Raw genomic sequence first — 23,273 nt, 5'->3', positions numbered from 1 at the left:
GATGTGAAGCAAAAAGCTGCCATATAGATACAATTATGTTTCCTTTACAAATTTGTTGAAGAAATTAACTGCATTTAAATTAATGGCAACCAGACACCAATAATCTAGAAAATAAAAAAAAAGGAAGGAATTTCAGTAACAAACTTGAAAAGCACTTGGAGAGCGCAGATGTCCGCCAAGCCCCCCCCCCCCAACAAACAAACAGACAAACCCCGATGAAAACATAACCTCTGCCATTCCTTGACTGAGGTAACTAGAAAGAATTAATATTTACGAGTACACCACCAGAAGGTCATTTGAAGGACTTTATGTCAAATATCTACAGAAAATTGTCAATTGTATCCAAAGCATTGTGTGTTGATGTAGTACATGACTATATTGCAAACATTGAGTACAAAGTGTAGTGTAATTTTCTTAAACCAGTAGCATGAGACTAACTTTGGTGTTCACTTTCCTTGCTCTTCCTCTTGCAGACACTAACTTTAAAAGGGATAACTACCAGAATAAATACAGTATTTTACAGAGTAAATTTGAGATTATATTTAATTGTAATTGTGACTGTTAGCACTAAAAGTTTTTAATTTGTCCCTGTTATCCTGCAGGAAAAACATGTTTTGCTGCCACTGTAAAGGCTTTGTGATATCCTGTTTGCATTTGGTTTTGAACTGGAAATGTAATCAACTTTAGAAAAATATTAAGGTATATATTCTGTGTTTCCATTGTATTTTCAGGTATATCACAGAGGCCAACTTTTTTTGAGCATATAACATTTATATTCACAGCAAATTGATTTTTTTTATTATTATTATCCAACCCCGGTGTTGATAATATCTATTTCTGTAACCCTTTTGCAGCATGAAGGGAATATTTACGGATGTATTTCCATAATATTAACTTTCTGAGTAGATACATATTATTCAATATATATGAATTATTTGACCCTTAGCCTGGTATATCTCAGCAGGAGAAACAGGGTGTGTGACTTTGTGGACACATTGCATAGGAGTCAAGGTGAGTATCTGTTTTTAGCTGTGGTTATACAGCCCATTATAAGCAAGGCTCATGCAGTCATGGCCTATGTTAATAAGTAATATTGATATGGGCAATGATTTGCCTATCACAATGTACCAGCAGCGTCAAAGCTTGCATTTATATATCATGTTCATATATTATAAAATAATCATATGATTATGAGTGCAGCACTGGCTGTATTTTGTCCACTAGGGGCCATGAGATAAGTGCTGACTGGGACAGTCTATACTTCAGTGTGAAAGGTTAACATCCATTCATTTGTTGGTGTGATAGCATAAGCTGAGCTGATAAGTCTCCAGAGGTGCAGTAGTGTTAAAGAAGGAAAGAGGGCAACTGAGCCAGAGGCTCAGCTTATTTCAGTTTTTGTTTTTTGATACCTGGTTTTATTCCTACCTCATCTATAATTTGGTCTCTTTGGTTTTTTTATGGTGACCATTGTTTTTTTTTTTTGTTTTGTTTGTGTTATTTTTTCACAGATGAGGCTCCCTCCAACATACAGTATAACAACACACAAAGGTGCATGCTGTTGGCCATAGCAGTGTGATGCTATCTGTTCCTCTTTGGTGTTGCCACTGATTGATTCATTTAATTAGAGTTGGATCTAGGGAAGGGATAGGGGAGAGAGATGGGGAATAGAAAAGAAGAGCAAAGTAGGAAAGGGAGGGTATGGTCACTCTGCTGGATAGCTCTGGAGATTGGCTCCATTAATCTTGGTAGACCCCCCTCCACCACCCCAATGTCCCCTTTACACAAACAATTTGTGACACACCAATGTAGAAGAATACAAACACATTTGCACTTGTCCTTAGAAGTGCTATTTGCACATGTAGGTTCATGTAGGTTCAGTCAGATGTAATGAGAATAGTTCACAAAACAACAGCTAACATGCTATACAGTATTTCTGTCCTGACGACAGCGCTGTTGAGCCATCTGCATGTGTAGACCAGCTCCATGCTTGAGTGGCTGAGTGAGGAGAGACTGTGAATGCAGATCAATTTTGTGTATTCTCCTTGTTTACTTCATCAGCCAAGACCGCAGCAAAGCTGTAATTACATTAGGCATTGGTCTTTGCTTTTCTGCTAAGTATCACTCAGCTTTGTCCCAGTGTCTTCAAACAATAGCCACTAACTGGTCCTTTTGTATCTGTGTTTGTTATTTGTGTGTGCATGAATGTGTGTTTGTGGGTGGTTTGTGGGTGTTTGTATGCACACTTAGCCAGTTCTGGAGCCAGAAGACTGATTTTACTCACTCACCATCATCCACTGGCTATACTGCAGATATGTTCAGCTGTCGATGGCCTGCTAATGATGTTGACCTTTTAGATTTCATATTCACATGTTGCTTTGTGAGCGGGGAGGCAGGAAACAGGCATACACACATATACTTGTGTTACTCGTGCATACACAGACTTGTACATCCACCTCCAGTAACTGTAATGACACTGACCTTTTTATTTGTGCTGATGTGTGTAGGCATTGTTTATTTGTGGGGGGCTGATCGCTTCCTGTTGATTGGCGCCCTGCTGCCCCCCCACAAACTTCACACGATTACACAATCCACACACACACACACACACACACACACACACACACACTGTGACGATTAGAGCGTAGTGGGTGGGTGGGGGGTCCCTTTATTAAGAAGACTCTCAGCACTCGTTTCCCATCAACAGACACAACAATCATAACACAATGCACCCGTTTGTTGCATCCACTATGCCCTGTGATTGGGACACAAGTGGGAGTGGGAGGAAGAAGGAAAAAGGGTTTTTAGGGGGTTTATGTGAAAGCAGGGAAACACACAAGTGCATGTAACCCGCAAAGTGTGACACACATTACAAACATTACCAGAACTGAAAGCAAAATTATTTCTGTTCATTAATAAGGTTTTACCAAACAGGCCTGTTAACAGTAAAGGAAATAATCTGAATGCTTTTTCACTTAGTGCAAATATTTTCTATTGCACCCTTCTAATTTATCTGTCATGAAATAGATTGTCTGAGCATCCAGTTGACAATTATTGTTTTGCCATTATGAAGAATCAGTGAATGAGGCATCTAAAAAAAAAAAAAAAAAACATGCCAGAGCACTTGGAATGAGTCTCTTTAAGCCTCAGTCACAAAGCTTCTTACGAACGATGGGTTTGTATGAATCTCTAGGTTTGTACGAGCTGTGTAGACATTCATGGAGGGAGCAGTAATTTCTTACGGCCGTCTTATGAAGTCAGTAAGGCTGCCGTTCAAAATGTAAGAGCAACTTGAGGCCTCTGTGAGAATGATGTGATTTTGTGTCATATGAACACCGTATACAGTTGTCACAGTCTTCGTAAGGGTGCCTTGGGACCTTCCTCTGTCAGACCTGTGGCCACTTCACAAATTATTTTGTCATGAGGTGAATGTACATCAGCCCTACGTGAAACTCATGGTGCTCTCAAGTCGATGGTAGGAACATCTTATGCTGTTTCAAATATTTAGATCGGTATATAAACAGTGGCCATGTACTAAAAGTCCGGTGTCATGATCATCGCATTCAAGATGGTAATAATGCCCACAAGACTGAAACTTCTGCAGCTACAAGATGAAGAAGAGGAAAGTACAGCGGTTGTGGCCACCGTGTTGGTCCGACAGCAGAGGAAGAAGCGGGACATTCTAAAGCGCTTAACATTAAAAAAACAGCTTAATGTAATTTAATGCCCCAGAACAGTGATCAGTCATCACAAAAGTTCTTGTGGACATCTGTAGTCATGTCCACTTTCACCTGTGCAAATAAACTTAACATAGGTTAATTTTAGAGTACTGTTCACTCATTATTTCTTTCATTCATTCATTCATTCATTCATTTTCTGAACCACTTGGTCCGGTCGCGGAGGCGCTGGAGCCTATCCCAGCATTAGAGATGTCCACGAATAATTTCGTGATGATTGATGCCCTTTTCAGGCATTAAACTATGATAAGCTATTTTTACATTAAGTCTTTTAGAATGGTGCGAGTTTGATGTGTTTGGGATCGTGTGCTGTCCATGGTGCTGAAATACACGTTGCTGTAAAATATGCAGGAACCATGACCTGTGCTGTTTGAAATTAGGAGTCATAATAAAACATCAGATGAACAAATTTGAAGTAGAAGGTATAAAAATAAAACAAAGATACACAAGAATAATAGAGGGAAGTGAACGTTAAAAACACTAACCATCCGACACACACATGCATCACCCTGATACTTGTCCCTGTGGACTGTGCATTACAGATTTAGCGTTGCAGATTTGGTGTTGTTTCACACTTATTTTTCTGTTAATAAAACACTTTTGCTTCAGTGCCGTGCATTTGAGTCCAGTCTTGAACATTTGTATTCGACCCCCTCAAAGAACGCCACGAATGCTGCACAAATTACACACTACCACCTATAAACACCTTACGTCCACCTTAAGAAAGCCGTGCGAATCTCTGTCTGTGCGTCCGTTCGTATGAACGCCGTAAGGGACACCTAAGAACAATGTAATGTGTTCTTGTGATCTGCATGCGTTCTGGAAAGGCCTCCTGATCCATGAATGTTGAGCGCGGTTCTTACATTGGTCATAAGGCATTTGTTAGTGCGCCGTGCAAAAGGAGGTTTCATACTGCGTTTGTGGAAAATCTTGGACAAGATCACTCACCCGGCTGTGAACTTAGGAATGGTCCACGAACACTCCATTCTTATAAGTCCACCTTGAGAAGGTCGTAGAAAATGGTCCATAAATTGTTCACACGGTGTTTGTAGCCATTCGTAACGTCATTTGTGACTGAGGCTTTAATCTGTTGTCCTTCTCTGAGTAATCTGTATTCATTTAGATATGGAGTCTTTTTTGTTTTCTGAGATGATTTGATTTTATGCTCTTATTTTGACCTTGATAGAAAAACTAAGTGTTTGCATTTTTCCACATGCTCTGAAAGTCAAAAAGTGAAAAGAAAGAGACTTTTTTTCTGACTTTTCATTTATTTCTAACTTACTTTTTTTGCCCTTCGACTATTTTCAATCACAGAGAAACTGCAGTCACAAGGCTGCTGATTCTTTATTTGTATGTTTAATAATAATTCACCCTATATCTACATGTTGCAGTGCTTAAGGTCACAATCTTTTAGTACAACATACTATGCATGCAAAATTCATACTGACCTTCTGGATAACCTCTTAGTGTCATGGAAAATTTTGAAAATGTGTGTGTTAAAATTTTGATTGTAAGCATTATTAGGGTAAAAATAATTGTTGAAGAAATGATTTGCTTTTTATTTTTCTACTAAATGCTAATGCTGGGTGTTGAGTTCAGCTCATCTCAAATCTTTATTTCTGTTCTGCCTCCTTTCTCACCTCTGAAGGTGTAACAATCCCTACCACCTACCTTTGCTGGTTATCTCACACCAAACACATGTACTCCTGAGGCTTGCGCCCAGCTGCCCTGGGCTTCCAACTAGCTTCTGCAATGAAGCTTTATTTATTTATTTATTTTGTCACAAATGTTGTACAGCTGTGCTTTGTTTATATGTAGTATATCTTTATGTAGCTATAATAGGTATATCATAAGTGGGCATATGCGTCTGAGAGAATTTAAATGAGCCTGAACTGCTACAGCCTAAGGAAGTACAGGTTCACACCATGCAGTCTACCACTGACAGAGTCTCTGTGTGTAACAAGACATAATCTTTGCCTTTGGAGGGAGAGAGTTAGAGAGAGGGAAGTTGAAATGTCAGCTGTACCACAAACATGCCCTTTGGTTTGACGGAAAGACGGTATTGGCTGTAGGCACCTGATAAAAGTTACAGCTTGAATTTTTAGAAAGAAGTCAGTGCTCTGAATTGCAAATGACTATTCTTGCATTGCTGTGAGCACACACATTGTTGCATGTGTGTGAAAGTATATGCACTTATTCACTCATACTGTGGCTCCATATTGGCCTAATAAGGCTCAGAGAAGAATGTAGATCCATTACCGAACTCATTACCTCTAATACAAGTTTTAACCTCACTCACAGTCGTCACTGTTTCCTTGCCTGCAACCGCACTGATGGCAGTCAGTTCTGATAAATTACTCCAAGATTGACAAGAACAATAATTTATGAATAATTATTTTAAAAGGTCGTCCATCTCACATTGACTAGAAGGCAATAACACTGTTAATTAGAGAAAAGCCAGAAAAAGCCAAAAGGATCATGGCATGATTAGTGAAATGCCTTTTTGCTTAAGATGTGGAATCAGTTGGCAGATTTCAACTCTAGTACATGAAGAATCTCCACATTTCACCCTGCATGTGTGGGTGTAAATGGGATGTGTGTAATATGGAAGCCCATCTGCAATCAGCCAAGTGTGATATTACTCCTCATCTCTCAATTAGAACACTTACAAGCACTGCATTAAGCTTCGCCTTAGCAGTAATGACAATGGAGGTGAAATAGAAGATGTTTTCTTTTAATAACTCAGTCCCACCGAAAATGTATTTGTAGTCATCTCATACAAGCATGTTTATTAAGCTGTTCTATAAACATCATAGATAAATCCTAGTAAATATTGTATTTGATTTTGATTGATTTGTTTCTTTCATTTAATAATCAATTCTGAACTCAACACTGTCATATCTATAACTCTGTTTAGTTTCCATAGATTTTATCGAGAAGGCAGATGATGAAGACAAAATGATAATGATGATTGACTCATTGTGCAAATAAATAAGCAGGTTCGAATCATGGTATGTAACAGTCAGGCAGAAGGCTGATCACATCTTTGATTAGAGGTGACTGCTCTTGATCAGTAATGCCATATTGAGTTTGCATGTGCACTCTTTGGAGGTCTGGACCCTTAAACTAAAGTCCTGAAAGCCCATAAAGGGGTGTGTGTGTGTCTATATATATATATATATATATATATATATATATATATATATATATATATATATATATATATATATATATATATATATATATAGTTAATTAGACGAGTAAATGGATGATGAAAAAAGCAGAGATTAGCAGATTGCAGGCCAAAGATGACAGAAGCTGACAGAATCCCCATGAGAGCCATGGGTCATTATTGTCCGTGTCCCCATTGTTAGTGACATAATACACACTTGAGAGGACAAAATCACACTACACAAAAATTACACAGTCATTGTCAGAGTTTACACAAACTTAAACACATACCCACTCATGTACACACAAACAAAAAAGCATGTGTTGCGGTTCAGCAGCTACAAGCGTGAGGGCCATCCGTTGTGTGTCGGGGGAGTCTTCGAAGTGTGGCGCTAGTCTGACGTTGATGAATGATCTGTCAAGACCATATCCCACTCATGCCCAGCTCCCCTTTACCCAGGAGAATGAGTGCATGTGTGTGGGAGAGACAGAGGTTGTGTCTGCATGTGTTTGTGTTGATGTGCATGTTTGCAGTTGCGCAAATGCACTGCTGAGTGTGTGTTATTTTGGCTATACTTGGTCACACATGTGAATGGGGTGGCTGAGGCATTACACGAGTCAGCAGTTAAGGGTCAGGCCGTGAGTGAAATGGCACAGAGTGTAGGGTTAAACACTTTGACCCCTCTACAACCTTCAGGGGCACCCCACTATTTTAATGGGGAAATCCATGATCCGTTTCTGATACAAACCTGAGCCCCTGCCCACCACTCACCCCCTCCAAATCCACAAGCTGTACTAACAGAGTCCACTTGTTATTCACGCTTGCTTGGACTTCCTTTTTTTACCTTGTATTGTCCGCCTCAGTGACACTTTGAATTTAGCCGAGAGAATATAACACCACAGTGGGTTTTGGTGATTGCATTCCACTGCTCCTGATTTAATGTCATTCCCAATGTTGTCCTTTTTTACTCACCTCACTAAAGGAAATAACAAATTTAAACCCCAGCTCTGGATGGTTTCAGTAATGATGACCGTGCGTTAACAGCTATTTCCACTGAGGCACCAGTCTTAGTGCTAGTTCTGCTTTGTTGCTGTCATTAAACCATGATGGCAGTGGCCTTCATTTCTCTCTTAATGACAACACTTTACAGCGGCAAATTCTGAGATCCATTTGCAAGTGTAATTTTCTTTGACGACTGTGCTTTTACGTAGTAATGATGTAAAAGAGCAGTGGCAAAGTGCACTGAAGCTCAGTTTAAGGGGTAATGCAATAAGGTTTCAGAATTACAGAAGAAATATGTGTATTTTTCACATTGTAGCGTAGTTTGTTGATCCTTATGCTTGAAACCATTAAACACAGAAAAAGGAGAGTGTAAGATAAATAGAAGGGCTCCTAGAGTGCAAGCTGTCTCCAACGTAACAGGCATATAAGATAGAGGAAACATAGCAAAACACACTCTCTCTACCACTCTCACTCACACTCTCCCAGCCCTCCCTTCCTCAATCTGTCCCTTGATTACTTTTTAATGATTTCTGCTGCATAAGACAAATGGCTGTGTTAAATGAGCAGAATTAGACAAGGGAGCAGAGCGCAAGAGCATTTGTTAGAGCAGGAGTAATGGATAGGGGATCTATTGTTTACTCTTCTCCATTCCCCAGCTTGGCCTGCTTTACAGGGTCTATCCTCAAGGTAGAAAAGAACAAGACTAGCTATAATTCTGACCACAGCTATAATTCTGATTATGCAGAAAGTTTTGACGAATTGGCCATTCCATTACAACTCATCTAGGCCCTCTCACTTCATGTCATGGATTTTCTTGAAAGCACTAATGTGAAAACATCTATTAAATTAATGGGACCTTGTGAAATTCTAAAACTCCACTCCAAATAATTTTAGCTGAGTTTGGCCCTCAGACCTGAATTTCATCATTAGTCTGTTTATTCTGCTTCACCAGTTGCTTATTCTTCATTAGATCTAGTTAAATTTGAGTTAAACATCCTAGAAACCCTCAGGACAGGTTGCACCATCTATTCATGTGGCCTACCTAGATGTTTCTGAAATCAAATTAGTATATTTTTTCACATGAATGCAGAAATTTGCCTCACTACTTTTTAATACTGTGTATTATTAACATGCTTTCATCGTGTTTTTTATGTTACTTGTACTGGCATAAAAAACTGATAGACACAACCCAGCCAAAAAAAAGCCCCACACTCTAATATCTTGTTGGACTGGTTTGAGATCAGATTGCTGCACACATCTGTGGCATTGTTTTGATAAGCTTGTGCAATATCACGATAATTTTATATCTGTCCAGAGTTGCAATCATTTTTTTGATCACGATATTGTATTGATGGGGGGAGAATCAGACTGCTGCGTAAAGTGTTCTTCAGCACATCTCAAAACTTTACAAAGTGTTAAGATCTGGACTCTATGGTGGCCGATGTGGGGAAAAAAAGGATGTCTAGTGGTCCTTGAACCACTCTTTCACAGTTAGAATCTGATGAATCCTGTTATTTTTGTCTTGGAACATGTCTGACTAACTGAATCAACCCCAGATCATAACACCCCCCCCCCCCCCCCCAAGGCTCGTACTGTGGGCACTAGGCATGATGGGTAATCACGTCACCCCCCTCTCTTCTCTCCCTGATGAGCCCATCACTCTGGAACAGGGCCAATCTGGACTCATCAGACCACATGACATTACCATTGCCCCACAGTCCAATCTTTATGCTACAACAGCTGTTTAGTTCCAGTACTTTGAGTTCTGTTTGCATGTGCATGTGGAAGTGCTCTTGCATTCACTGTTAAACAAGCTGTGAGTTCTACCAGTGTTACAGCGTTTTGATTTCAACAAATATTTAATTAAATAATTAATATTTATTTTCAGTCACTATCACTTAAGATTGTTTTCTGATCACATTTTTTCCTTGAAGCTGATAATTCACTGCTGTCCTTCCTGGTTTTAATAATTGGTTGGACAGTTTTTAACCCAATTTTAGGTATCTCCGCCTCCTCTTTAGCGGTTGTCTTTGCTTGATGCAGGTCAATTATCTTTATAAAATATCTTTTCCATAACAATGGGATAAGTCAAATGAAATGAGAAGCTTCTCACCACATCAGTTTGGGATAAATAATTTGTATAAGCGAAACATCTTATTCACTGCATTATTCACTCATTCATTATCTGAACCCGCTTTATCCTCACTAGGGTCACGGGGGTCACTTGGAGCCTATCCCAGCTACATAGGGGCGAAGGCGGGGTACACCCTGGACAAGTCGCCAGTTCATCGCAGGACTGACATATAGAGACAATCACTCTCACATTCACACCTATGGGCAATTTAGATTAACCAATTAACCTATCAGTGCATGTCTGTGGATGGTGGGAGGAAGCTGGAGTACCGGGAGAGAACCCACGCAGACACGGGGAGAACATGCAAACTCCACACAGAAAGGTCCCACCCCATCGACTGGTGTTGGAATCGAACCCAGAACATTCTTGCTGTGAGGCACGAGTGCTAACCACTGCACCACCGTGTTGCCTTCACTGCATTAATTAACCTATAATCTTATGGTGGGTTCTTACCTATTTACTTAAGTCCAGTTGGGGACATTTGTTTTGGCCAGGCTGTGCAGATTTGGAGCTGTAATTCAGATTTTGATAGTGTTTCCCAAGAACCATTAAGCTAATTACACTTGGACTTTTTATCGGATATAGTTCATATTCATTTCAGATTGATACAATTTTAAAAGATGTTATTTTACCCTTTCATTTAATAAAATCACAATTTTCAACTGAAATATTACAGACATTGGTTTTATTTCATAGGCATTTGTGCTATGTTTACTTGAAGGTTTTCTATCTGTGCGATACTTATTGAACCATTGGTGTTGTGAAATTTATCAGTTACAGCTTATGATGGCTTGTTTTCTGTCTTGTTCTGGTTTGTCTTAACATGTTTTATTGATTCTAATGCCTCTAGTCTTTCACGTCAGAAATTTGTTCAGGAACTTGAAAATTCTGAAATAATAAAATACACTGAATTTAGTTGAATATTTTGTCCAGGCACAAGGAATATGATGACATGAACTATGAAAAATTCTGGAGGAGTTGACTGGAATGACCCAAGTGAAAATGATTTTCTTAGCCATGGTCATTATGAACTTCCTTGGTGTTTTTTTAACCATTTGCCCTGTAAGTACTGTGACTAGCGACGTTTTCCTGTGATGCAAAATAGTTTTTGCTGTTTGAGCAATCATTCAGTTATCATGTCAATTCTTGCCAACTTAAATCAGTCATAAAAGCTGTTGCACCTTTGTGTAGTCCTTTTATAGTTAGTCATTGCCTGTGAAAGTCAGCCATGTGTTTTGCTGACGTTTCCCTGAGCCACCCACTAAACCCCTTACAGACACAGTTGTGTTGGCCATGCATTTGACCTCCCACTAAGAAGGAAGTGATAGAAAGAATTTCCCTCCAGGCATCACAGAGGGAAAGGTATTATTATCATTTCATTATCATTGTCGTCACGGTAACAGAAATTGGCAGTAATGTCATTGCAACTTCTTCTTTTTTTTTTTTTTTAACTGTTATATAAAGCAGTTTTCACTCCCACTAACCTACACTCAGATGTGGATGTGATGTGGTGGTACCGTAGCTGCTATCAGAGCTCGTCTCTCTGCCAGCTCTCATGCAGGGTGTGTGTATTTCTTCTTCTCCTGGCAGGCTGACAGGGAGTCAGGCATGGACAGTAAAGGGTGTTCCCTTGGCACAGACATGGCCTTGGTTAGCACTCCATGGGTATGGGCACAGCCATGGATCATTACGTCCCTCAGTGGAGTGGCTGCTGTTTGTGTGGCTGCATGTGCGCATTCTTCTGCACTAGTGTCAAGATGAAGGAGGGGAAAACCGAAACAGAGAAAGACGTTTTAATATTAATATCACTGGATCTCATCAGGGGTCCCTCCATAATTTCTTGCTGATGGTCTCATTGCGTCACTACTGCCCCCTAGTGTCTTCCTAACCACTTTGCCAATAAGCTGCTGGACTTCAAAATTATTCAGACAATGCTTTTTATTATCATTTTTTTGTTCATGAATGCATAAATGTTTTTACAAAAAATGTCACTTTGACAATACTTACAAAGCACTTAACCCACACTGACTGCATTTCAATATTCTTTATTTGTATTTCATTAAATCGTCATTCATTTAGGTTTTTGTCTTCGTGCTTATTGATGTGAGGTCATTTTTTATCAACCACTTGCACAATTTATTGAATTTTGACCATTGTTATTCTTGCTTTTATGTTGTGCAAACACACAAGTAAAATGATAATCAAGTAATTACAGTCTAGTTTCATGTTGTGTATTTAGTCTTTTTATTGATATCATAGCTCAATGCTTATTCAAACTTTTAACACAGTTTCAGTGAATAAAATACTGTGCAAACATGGCATTACTACTGCTGTCTACATGTCGCTTTTTATTCATCGTTCACAAAGTTATAACATTTTCCATTTCAAATCTAAACAGTGGGGCTCCAGATTAAGTTTACATTGCAAACAAAGCAAGATAAGTCATAAGAATGTGTGAATAATGAATATGAATTACATATTAAACTGTCCCTGTCTGTGCATCTTTGCAGCCTTTACCATAGTGCAGCTCCTCTCAAAGTCCTGGGCTTCATAATGGTTGTGTTGCTGGACTAATAGCAAGTTATCACTATTATTGGAGATGTAGGATAGATTGGTTAAGTGCTAGGAGCAGGCAAACTGGAACATACTCACTTGTAATCTCATTTAACAGCTCTTGAATTGCTCAAAGGTGTGTGTTTTGAAAAGTTTGCTTTCTGTGTGTATGTGTGAGTGCATCTGGGGATATGAAGCTGCTGTGCTGTTCCCGGGCCAGCTATTAGTCACGCAGGAATGGCTAATCTGTAATGGCTGCTGTCACAGCCCTGCCGTGGCTCCTGGTGATGGGTGCTCTGTGACAAATGCACACAGACTCACTTTCAGCCTGAGAACACACACCGAAGTTCAAAACACACACAAATATGTGCACTCACGCTGATTCACTTACACACAAAGAATCATCCATTCCACCAATACAGTGTTACGACTCCTGACAAGCTCTCTAGCACCAGTCATCAGTCCAGCCGCAGGTGACAGATAGACAAGTGAAGTTGGAGTCATCCTATAAACTGACTCTACACACTGAGGCTGACCAGGCTCAGTCCTCACCTCAACAGTGGTGTTGCATAAAATGTATTTTTCTCTGTCCATTACGTTGTCTTCTTCTTTTTTTCAATATTCAGTCTGTCCACTTATGACGTCCCCTCAGATATTTTAACACCTTTTTTTATCTGTTTTTCATAAAGGGTTCTAAGTTAAAAGTTTAAATAGCTAATTAAAACAAATTTTATCACGGTTTTTTGTGCAAGGAAGTAAGAAAGGAAGTAACTGTTCATTTGTTAAAATACTCTTTGTTCTCTTTCTGTCTCTGCCTCTAGAGCACAGTGGTAGTGGAGAAGTCCATCCAGGATTTAATGAGCCTAATGCAGGATCTGAGTGCCTACTCCAACCAGTTCCTTGAGATGGTCTGCGACAAGCTGAAAGAGTACAAAGAAATCTGCAACACAGCATACAGGTAAAGGTGGTGAGACAGCTCACTGCTTAACAGAACTGAAACACTAATTCAATTCTAAATCAAATGATTTTAGCTGAGAGGTAACGTGTTTTTCTTGAATTCTGTAAAGCTACATGTGTTGAATAAGGGATCTTTTGAACCCTCTTGAAACTAATTGCGATTTCCACTTTAGGAATTCAGTTTCTTTCATGTAGTATAATTTACAAAGCACAGTTTCCAGTGGGTTTTTAGCTTTTAGATAATAAATAGCTGTGGGAGTAAATCTGGTGTTGGGCTAGAATAGTAGTCTGTAACGCCAAACCTCTTATAGAGTCATTCTTTGGTTAATGCCTGGCATATGCTTGGTGGTCATCCAGCATGGCTTTACAACAAACAAGGAACAAATCATAGACATTTTATAAGCATTTTTTAAAAAAAGTATAGTAGGGACTACTTTTCCTGAATACATTATTGTTTGCATTATTGAATGTGGAATGAGGTTTTAAATTCAATCTTATTGCCATTTCCAGGCATACAGTTATCTCACTATTTTTGTTATTGACATAATGATTTCTTGAAATGTTACACAGTGAACTGCCTTATTATAACCATGAACCCTCAGAATACCATTTAAAGGAATGGCTTAGACGATCTGACAATACTAAAATGTGCTCCCAAAAAGCGATAAATGCTCAAATTTGTCCACATAACTATACAAAGGCATGCACAGACACACACCCTCATGTCAGGAATGTGAAAGGCCATCCATCTGTGCTCCCTCGGGACCCTGTAACACCTGGCCAGGGAAAAGGAGTGCTAGAGAATATGGAAGGATAACAGAAGTCCAGGAGTGATGAAGGGGGCAGGAGACTCAGGAAGGGACTTACAGACTGCTGGGAGTCCATCTGGACTCTGTCACAGGTCGGCTTGAGTCTCACTGGGGCCTCTAGGCGATAAAGACAAGCTTAACATAGGCTGCCAATGTATATGTGTGTGCTTTTGTTTGTTTTTGTGTGTGCATTTACACATGGATAACTCCCTCAGTGTCCCTGCTTCTCTTAAAGGTGGAGTAAGCAACTCTAATCAATTCAGTTTTTGTCAGATTCATCACGGTCTGCTAGCTGACTGATCTGTGTGTGTCCTTAAAAAAAAAAAAACAAAGGAAGAAAACAAAAGAAACTGAAAGCTCAGACTTATCCACATAATGGTATTTTAGCCAGTCAGCAACAGGGGGCGTTTGAGTTTGTGCACTGATAGGGGAATGAAAGGACAGGGGGCGGAGCTTCTGAGACAGCACTAATGGGAGGGGTGGCTTATTCCACCTTTAACTCATTACTTCTTCTGTGTGTTTGTGTGTCTGATTATGAAACACCAGGGAAACATGGTGCATTCTGTATTAGTGTGATATTAATTGCAGAACTAAGCAACTTCTCCAGTTTAGACAGGTGCAAACAAAGCAAATACATGTTGATAGTCTGTTGTAATTTGTTCAAACACTAAGCTACTGCAACTGGATTAAATGTCAGTGCAGATATAAGCACTGAACCATGTAGTTAGTGGCAGTGGGTAACTAATTATATGGTCTGTATCAGTGGACCTGTTTACATGACCATAAAAGTCTGATAACTGGGAGTAATCTGATAATTGTAATAATCAGATCTAACACATTTACATGCACTTAAGAAATGCGATAATCAAAAAATGCTGGTTTAGACACTTCAGTCCATCATCGGATTTCTTTCGGAGTACCTATGTATGCTGTGATGGTAAACTGCAAAAAAGGGTGTCTAAAAACAAGGTAAAAACACTATATCTGAGGAAAAATGTATTCGAAACAAGTGAAATATCTGTCCATGCAGCAAGATAATTTCACTTAACAATATTTCTTGAATGAGAATTGTTAAATTTAGAAATAAGCATGTCTACAGATTTATGAACACTTAAAATACGAAATAATCTCTTAAAACAAGATAAATTATCTAGCATTTCTAAATCTAAGGTTTTTATTTTTTTTAATCTTAATAAGAACCAAATGATTTGCAGTGTAGACTTACACTTCCTGTTGTCTTCCGCTCACATTTGACCATGTAACTTCTATTCTCTATGATTTTAATTGTGTTTACACATGCGCAGAATACACGAACATTTGAATAATCTGACAACTCCAGAAATCGAATAATGATCGGAGTATTGGTGTGCATGTAAACAGGCTCACTGTTAATATGAGGTAGTTAACTAATTCAGCCTCCTAGCATTCCGTCGTCTGATACGTCAGTGGCGCTTAAATGCATTTATACACATATTGCTTTATTTCCATCAGCATTGATCTCCATGTTTAGAACAAACTTTAGTCTTTGCTGTGCCAGCCTGAACTTAAAAAAGCAAATCTATTTTGTTTTTCAATTTTGCTGAATGTGACACCTTATCTTTGTTTTTGTGTGTCCTCAGGGGAATAGTTCAGTGCGAGGAGAAACTTACCATCAGTGCCTCTTGGTCTAAAGATGAGGACATCAGTCGTTTGCTCCAATCACTCCCCAACTGGGCAAATATGGCTCAGCCCAGACAAACCAGACAGAAGAGGGAGGATGAAGAGGACTTCACTCGGTAAATACACAAACACACATTCGCAGTTGTGTATTTACACATGATAGTACACAAACATCCACAGCATCCTATGTTTGCAATATTTCAGTGTGTGTGCACATTTGTAGCTTTCTGTAGTGAAAACCCACTGCTCATGCAAGTAAGCACACATATTCGTGCACACTATACATAAACACAGCCAAGCAGAATAGACATATACCACACTCGAGCAAACACGCAAATAATCCTCTCCTCCCATCTACCCTCCTTTATTCACGTATTATTGAACCTGCTTCCCGTGTTGACTAAGATGCACCCATAAAGAAGTCATGATTGCTCTTTTAAACACTCACTATCTGAAGGAAGTGAGGAAACGAGTGAAGAACAAAATAGGAAAATATAAGGAGAGCAGACGGAGGCAGGGGAGGGGGGGTCAGCCTTATCGAAATTGCCTTTGAATGTGCGCACTCTTCAGGGAACACTGGAGCTCATCGGAGCGGAATAGTAAAGTAAATAAATAAATTGGTTATGTGGCCAAATAAAGTCAATCTGTTGTGTGCACATTCTCTCCCTCTCACACTCTTATTTCTCAGACACACAGACACACACACACACACACACACTTAGAGAGCACAGAGATAGCGAGAGGGAGACCATAAGGCTGTTTGATTTGAGAGCCAGAGATGTTTTCATCACTATGAAAGGGGGATTAGCTGCTGCACGACTGGCAACCCGGTGCTTTAATAAAGCCTCATTAATAAACTACACGTGTCTGTGTGAGTGAGAGTAGACATTTGTGTGTCTTGTTAGTGTGTTTTTCCCCATCTGTTGTTCAAAGGATCTTGATCTTGTGGGCATCCTGGTGAAACTGAAGGCCTGTCCACATGCCATGTGGAGTCTGAGATTTACTTAACTCTCCTTCCCATCTTTCTTGCCAGTCAATTATCTATCCAAGAAGATATTACATTTTTTATTTGTAAGCCCCTGCTTTTTTTCCAGAATAGTCTTTCTGATCTACACACCCCTGCCCACTGTTTGCAGTGGGCAGGGGTGTGTAGATGGTGATTATATCAACTGAATCACTAAAGTGATTATATCAACTGTAAAGTTTTTTAGACATCTTATCCTGCCTCCCATATGCCTCTTGCCTTTTTCCCTTTTTGTCTTCATCTGACTCTCTACGCTGGGTCTTGCCCTCCTTGCTGTCTGTCTGTTTTTCCTTGCACATGTTTTCATCCTGCATTGAATAGTAGCTGGTTTATGCATTAGTTGCTCTACAAGGGCAAGGCCGTGATTTAGGCCTGCTTCACTAAACCATTGTGCATATAAGCATTGGATTTTAATGAAATGTACATTTACACAGTGTTTCCATTCAGCACTTCATTATATTTTTACATTTACAAATTGATTTTCATTTATGTAAGCCGTTGGGACCGCAGACCTTTCCAAAGTCAAATAGTATGCTGTAATTGATGATTTTCTTTTTTTCAGAACAGTATTTTAGACTGATTATAGACTTACATGCTTTTGTAATCATCAGAAACATCTTTGTCATAACACCTTTTTGATAGCAGTAATTTTGAGTGAAGTGTGTTTACAGCTGGATAACAGTGATGGTCAGATGATGCTTTGCTTTGCCAACAGTCGTATGTGTCCAACCTTCAAACCATCTAAATCTTCATGTCCCTCTCTCAACCTGTTTCTATTATATAGGGCAGCATTTGCTAAAGAGTCAGAGGTTCTGACTGGGAACCTCGGAGACAAGTTGATCCCCCAGAATGAGATCCTCCGTGATGTCAGTGACCTGAAGGCTCTAGCCAACCTTCATGAGAGCATGGAGTGGCTCGCCAGTCGCCTTAAGACGTTCTTTGCGAACCTTCCTCATGCTTCCAGTAAGTTGCAGAAACATTTACCTACTTTGTATGCTTTTACGCCAAAAGCTAATACTCAGAAAAACACCAGCATTCATTATTAATATTCTTGACATTGTTATAGATGCCAAACAGATTATACCAAGCCTGATTAAAAATAATTATGTGACTATTACTAGACTCATAATCTATTATCTTATTTGCTCAGTTTACTAAATCAATTAATTAAGCCCAATATGGAAGTATTTTGACATGAAAAGTTATGTTTCTTGTACATTTGTTCAGTGCCACCAAAAAAAGACATCTGTTGCTATTATTCTACTCATTGAAAAGCTGAATATTGTCTGTGACACTTTATCAGATGTTGTCATAACCACAGTTATTATGATGATCTTTTTTGACACTGTTCTACTTCACTTTGTCCTTTTTCACCCTCTGTTTTAGATTGGATAGTTCAGCATTTGCCAAAAATGTCAGTATTTAGGAAAGTCCTGACTATGTATGTATATAAAATATGTTTCAATTAAAGGCCTGTGAGATTTCATTTTAGATCCAACAAGTTGCTGGCAGGCAAAAAAAAAAACACTCTTACAGCTCTTCTATTGAAGAGAGTCTAGAAAGATGCAACTCCATGTTATGCTGCTGTGGAAAAATAAAACTAAAATATCATAGTTAGGGGATACGCCATGTTTTTTTTTTTTTGCAGCCGCAGAGTCTGAGCCGTACAAACACATCTGACAGTGTTGACAGCAACTTATCATTAGTTGTCAATCACCTGTTTTATAATAAAGACCTGTGGCTAGTTGAAGTCTCCCATCTCAAACCTTCTAAAGCCGAGAGAAGATACAGATTTGTTTTGCTCAGACCTAAATTACAATGTACTGAAAGGCTATTATGGATTTCTTTGCCCAGTGATAATGATGCTTTAAATGAAGCTTAAAATGGAAAAGTTTGAAGAACAAGCCCCTATGACACTGTAAATTCTCTACTGACTACAGACCAATGTTACCTATATGCTTTTCCATAACACATTGCTACAGGTCTCTCAGATAATTATCTACTTATTGATGAGAATTTATGCCAAATTAACAACACTGTATGCTTTGAAGAGAAGTAGAGTTATGGGTATATGTGAAGTTTTCTCATCCTTAGCTGCAGTGTTTTCATGGCAATACTTCTTACCTGTGCCTCATTAAGTTCTTGTTTGAGTGTATTATCACACACTCATTACCTTCTCCACTGGAGTTGTCAAAGAGCACTTTACGCACACACACTCATTATCGTATGCTCTGCCTGTGTGAGCATAAATGTCTCCCCTAATCAGAACTCTTATAAGCATTTCCTATATACCATGTTCAGTCGTCCCTTTTGTATCATTAATCACTGATCAGACTGAGGTATATATGTGTGTGCCTGTGCCACCATGCAACAGTTTTTTAGACCTTATTAATGACTGATCATTAGACTAATGTTTTTATCCTCATAATCACATTGTGAACACATTTAATCCAATGAAGATCCAAAGCATCTTATAATAATTGTTGCAGATCCATATATTTTTATTAACAGATGAGAAACCTATGGGTTATTACTCACGTTAATGACTTGCATTAAGGTCAGCAACAACTTTACTCTTGAAAAATTGTGTTTATTATTCCATGAATCTATTGGTAAATATGTAGTTGTTGCTTTCCCTGAGGTTGGCCACACATAGCACATACTGTGTGTCTGACTGCAAATGTGCAGTGTGTGTTGCTTCATACAAGATCAGTGTCTGACTAATGAACGTACTGTATATGGTTTTTTTTTTTAAAGAAGGGTTTGTTACTCTTCATGCAGGCCTTTTATTCATTCATTTTTATATGACATGGCAACATAGCTGCAGTATCTTCACTTGCAGAGCTGTGGTAATTCATGCACCTTTTCCTGGAGGAATAGAGAAAAAGCCTCCACCTTTATCAGCTGCTGTCACAACTCTCTAGCTTCAGTCCTCTGATTGCTCATTGAACTTGTGCTATTTTGCTGTTCCATATCACAACTTTTCTTTTAGACATAAAATAATTAAATGAGTATTTTCAGATATTCTTATTTGGGCTTGACTTTGTCACTATCTCTTTTTAAACTCTTTCCTTCCCTCTCACTCTGACGCTTCTTCGTCTATTCATAGATAAGAATTCAATAAAAGTACGGGAAGGGACGTGACATAATTATCATTAATTCTGGCGGGTGGCACTAATGGGAAGGATAGGGCAGTCACTTATCATGCCGGGACAGCCTCCGTATTGTTCATTATTTAGTGTTTGCCAAGCTGATGGCGGACTACGTGTGTTGGTATGGGTGGTGTGTGTGCATGTGTGTATGTGTACATAAGCATACACTGTGTAAGATGGGACAAGGGTACGGCAGGGGAAAAGGACCCCACCTTATCTCATCCTCCACCCCGCCGCCTCACGTCCATGCCTCTCCAAATTGGATTTTATATTACAGAAGCAGTCAGGTATGAACAACTCATTTTCCTCTCCGTCTTTTTGCCTTTTCTTTCTTTCATTCGTCTTTCTCCTTCTTGCTCCACTCTTTCTCAGCTTCTCTCTCTATTGTAAGTTATTTTCTTTTCCTTCTTTCCTTGTTTTCTTTCATTTTTATTTCTGCCTCTTCCTTATCCTGGGAGTGTGACCTATTGGTCTTTCTGTTTTTTTCCTTTTCTTCGTGTGTTAAAGGTCTAGTAGATTTTATCAAAGGCTAGGCAATCCTTACAGTGGGCATTTGGTTTGAACACCTTGTGAGTGACTGTGTATTATACATTTTTCTACAGGTTATCCTTAAGTATAATTACACAAAAAGTATACTGGTTAGTCCTTTTCCATCATGGTATAGCAGCACGATTTACATATAATGTATTTACTAAAGTTCAACCAATATAGGTTTTCCTAAGGCCAATGCCAATTTTAAAAAAATTGGTCAGCTGATAGCAGATATCTACAGCTGATTTTTCAGGCCAATATTTAAGGCCGATTTTTTTTATTTATTTATTTATTTTTTTAAGCACATTGACCGTAAAATATAATTGAAACACTCAGATATTTAAGATTTTTATGCAGTAATACAAATGAAGTTATTAATACACGTACACATGGTACTCTTTCAATATTTATTGAACTTCAAGTGCTGCCCACACAGGTGCCTGATCAAATGTCTTAGAACATTTTCAGTACTGATCAAATATGTCAGCTTTCAAAAAAAAAAAAAAAAAAAATTAAGGCTGATGGCCAATATTGAAACAAATCAATATATTGACCGGCCGATATATCAGTCTACATCTAGTATTTACAGGTCCATCTGACTGTAAAGTGTTTTTTGAAGGGAAGCATGCCCATATGTGTTTGTACTTGTACAATAATGAAGACAGTGTGTGTATGCAGAGAAATCCACTGATGGTGATTGGCTGTGAAGGTGGCTGGACAAAGGGTCTTTTCACCCATCTGGTCACAGCACTGGACTTCTAATCCACTCTGACAATATTTACCTGTGAACACAAACTCGCACAGACGCCTGAGGGTCACTACCAGCATGACAGCCATTTTTTCTTTTGTTGACCGCTGTGTGTGTATGTATGAGTTTGAGACATTTTTAATAATATTTGCCTGTGTGTCTGGCAGCCTTGTCAGAGCTTTGTGTACTGGAAATGCACCTGCAAACAGAAAATCATGAGCCGCATGACACTTTATCTGAAGGATCGTTCTAGCTAAGAAAATTTTTTTTTTTTTACATGTTTAAATGTTTTACAGGCCAAGAGCACTTTACACACGTGTAAATACAGTATTGTGTGCATTTGCATGGAGGCATCATTAGGTGCATAGATCTCTAAACTATGCTGCAGGGTGTTTGGACAATAATCCAGCAGGAATAACTTTCTAGGGGTTGCTCTACATGTGGAAGACCAGTGGAAAACACTTGTTTTAAGCTTGACAATGGTGAGTGCAGGTCTTTCCCCTTCAGCATCATTTTTTTCTTAACACAGTTTAACAAGGTAACTTGACTAAGTACACATTCTTATTCACTGCAGAGGCCTGGGGATGTAGTTGCAGTGGGAGACAGTGTTATTTTTTTTTTTTTTAACAGAATAAATATTCTTTCCTTTCATCCCTGTGGATTTAATTCCTGTCTCTGTCCAAAAAATTCTTGCAGATTTTAATTTTCCCTCATTACAGGACACCATTAAGAAATTTTGGGTGTGAAACTATTCAGTCTGTTTCTCACTTTAGGATTCACTCCCCCCCCCCCTCAGTTTTTTTCCTGCACATGGCGATCAGGACAGGAGATCAGATCCCTGTGTGCAGATGTTCATGCCCTTCTACAGGCGGCAAAATAATTAATAACTTTTCTCCTCAGTAACTCAGTCATTTATGAATCATTTATCATTCCACCCCTGGAGGATACTGTCCTTTAGTTATCTTTGTCTGTTTCCTCTCTCTGTGCTTCTTTTATGTTGTTAGATTTGGCATGTAATTAAACAATACAGATCAAGATTTTTATCACATGTTCAGCATTTTCATCCATCAAATATGTGACGCCATGTTGGTTTCTTTTTTCCTAATGTATCTTTCAGCTCTCAACGGCAGAAAGAGCAATGAGTGACAGAGGGCGTAGGTTAAATATGTACCGTCACATTATATATGCGTCTATATACAGCCGACGTGTGCTAATGTATGAATTCCATCACTGATCTTCTCCCTTAATGTCTGCCACCCTCATCTTTTGCAGATGGCAAGCAACAGACGTTTCTCTTAGATGGGATTTGAAAATAATTGGATAAGCATACACACACCAACACACCTACACATGAGAGCATAAATGGATACGAGGCACACACATACATATCTTCATATTTAATCATGCGGACACAAAGAACTTATAAATAAGAAATGGGTGTAATGCGGTTTGAGGAAAAAGAAAGCAGAGGGAAGTAAAGGGGAAAAAAGAGAGCAAGAAAGTTGTCAGTCAGGACCAATGAGTCGTTTCCTTTGCCCGTCTGTCCCTGACTCTAATGGTCCCCCCATGCTGTGACGCCTCCCTCGCATCATCAAAGCACCACAGGCTGGGGGGGTGGGGGTGGTGGCGGTAGGATTCTGCGTGTGTCAGAGTTTCTGTGTCTGTTTGTGCGAGAGTGTTATTCAGCATGCGTGTGTTTCATGGACACCCCCTGGAGAGACCTCCAGCGGTGTGTGCCACGGTGAGCCCTTTTTCCTTTTGCTGCCAAAGTGAGTGAGTGTAAGGCGCATGAGAGGAA

The 23,273-nt window shown here is 39.1% G+C and overlaps 1 protein-coding gene across 1 annotated transcript in view; it reads left to right on the top strand.

The window, feature by feature from the left end:
* exoc4 (exocyst complex component 4) overlaps positions 1–23,273 on the top strand; it is a 129,091-nt gene that overhangs the window by 83,149 nt on the left and 22,669 nt on the right. Inside the window, exons 14-16 of the mRNA XM_030150321.1 lie at positions 13,417–13,553; positions 15,981–16,136; positions 17,829–18,007. Of these exons, the coding sequence (XP_030006181.1) occupies positions 13,417–13,553; positions 15,981–16,136; positions 17,829–18,007 (472 nt within the window). The remainder of the gene's footprint in view (positions 1–13,416; positions 13,554–15,980; positions 16,137–17,828; positions 18,008–23,273) is intronic.

Source organism: Sphaeramia orbicularis, chromosome 12 (genome assembly GCF_902148855.1).
Source record: "Sphaeramia orbicularis chromosome 12, fSphaOr1.1, whole genome shotgun sequence".
NCBI classification, from domain to species: Eukaryota; Metazoa; Chordata; class Actinopteri; order Kurtiformes; family Apogonidae; genus Sphaeramia; species Sphaeramia orbicularis.
Note: the sequence above shows the minus strand (reverse complement) of the source record. Positions and strands in the feature narration are given on the sequence as shown.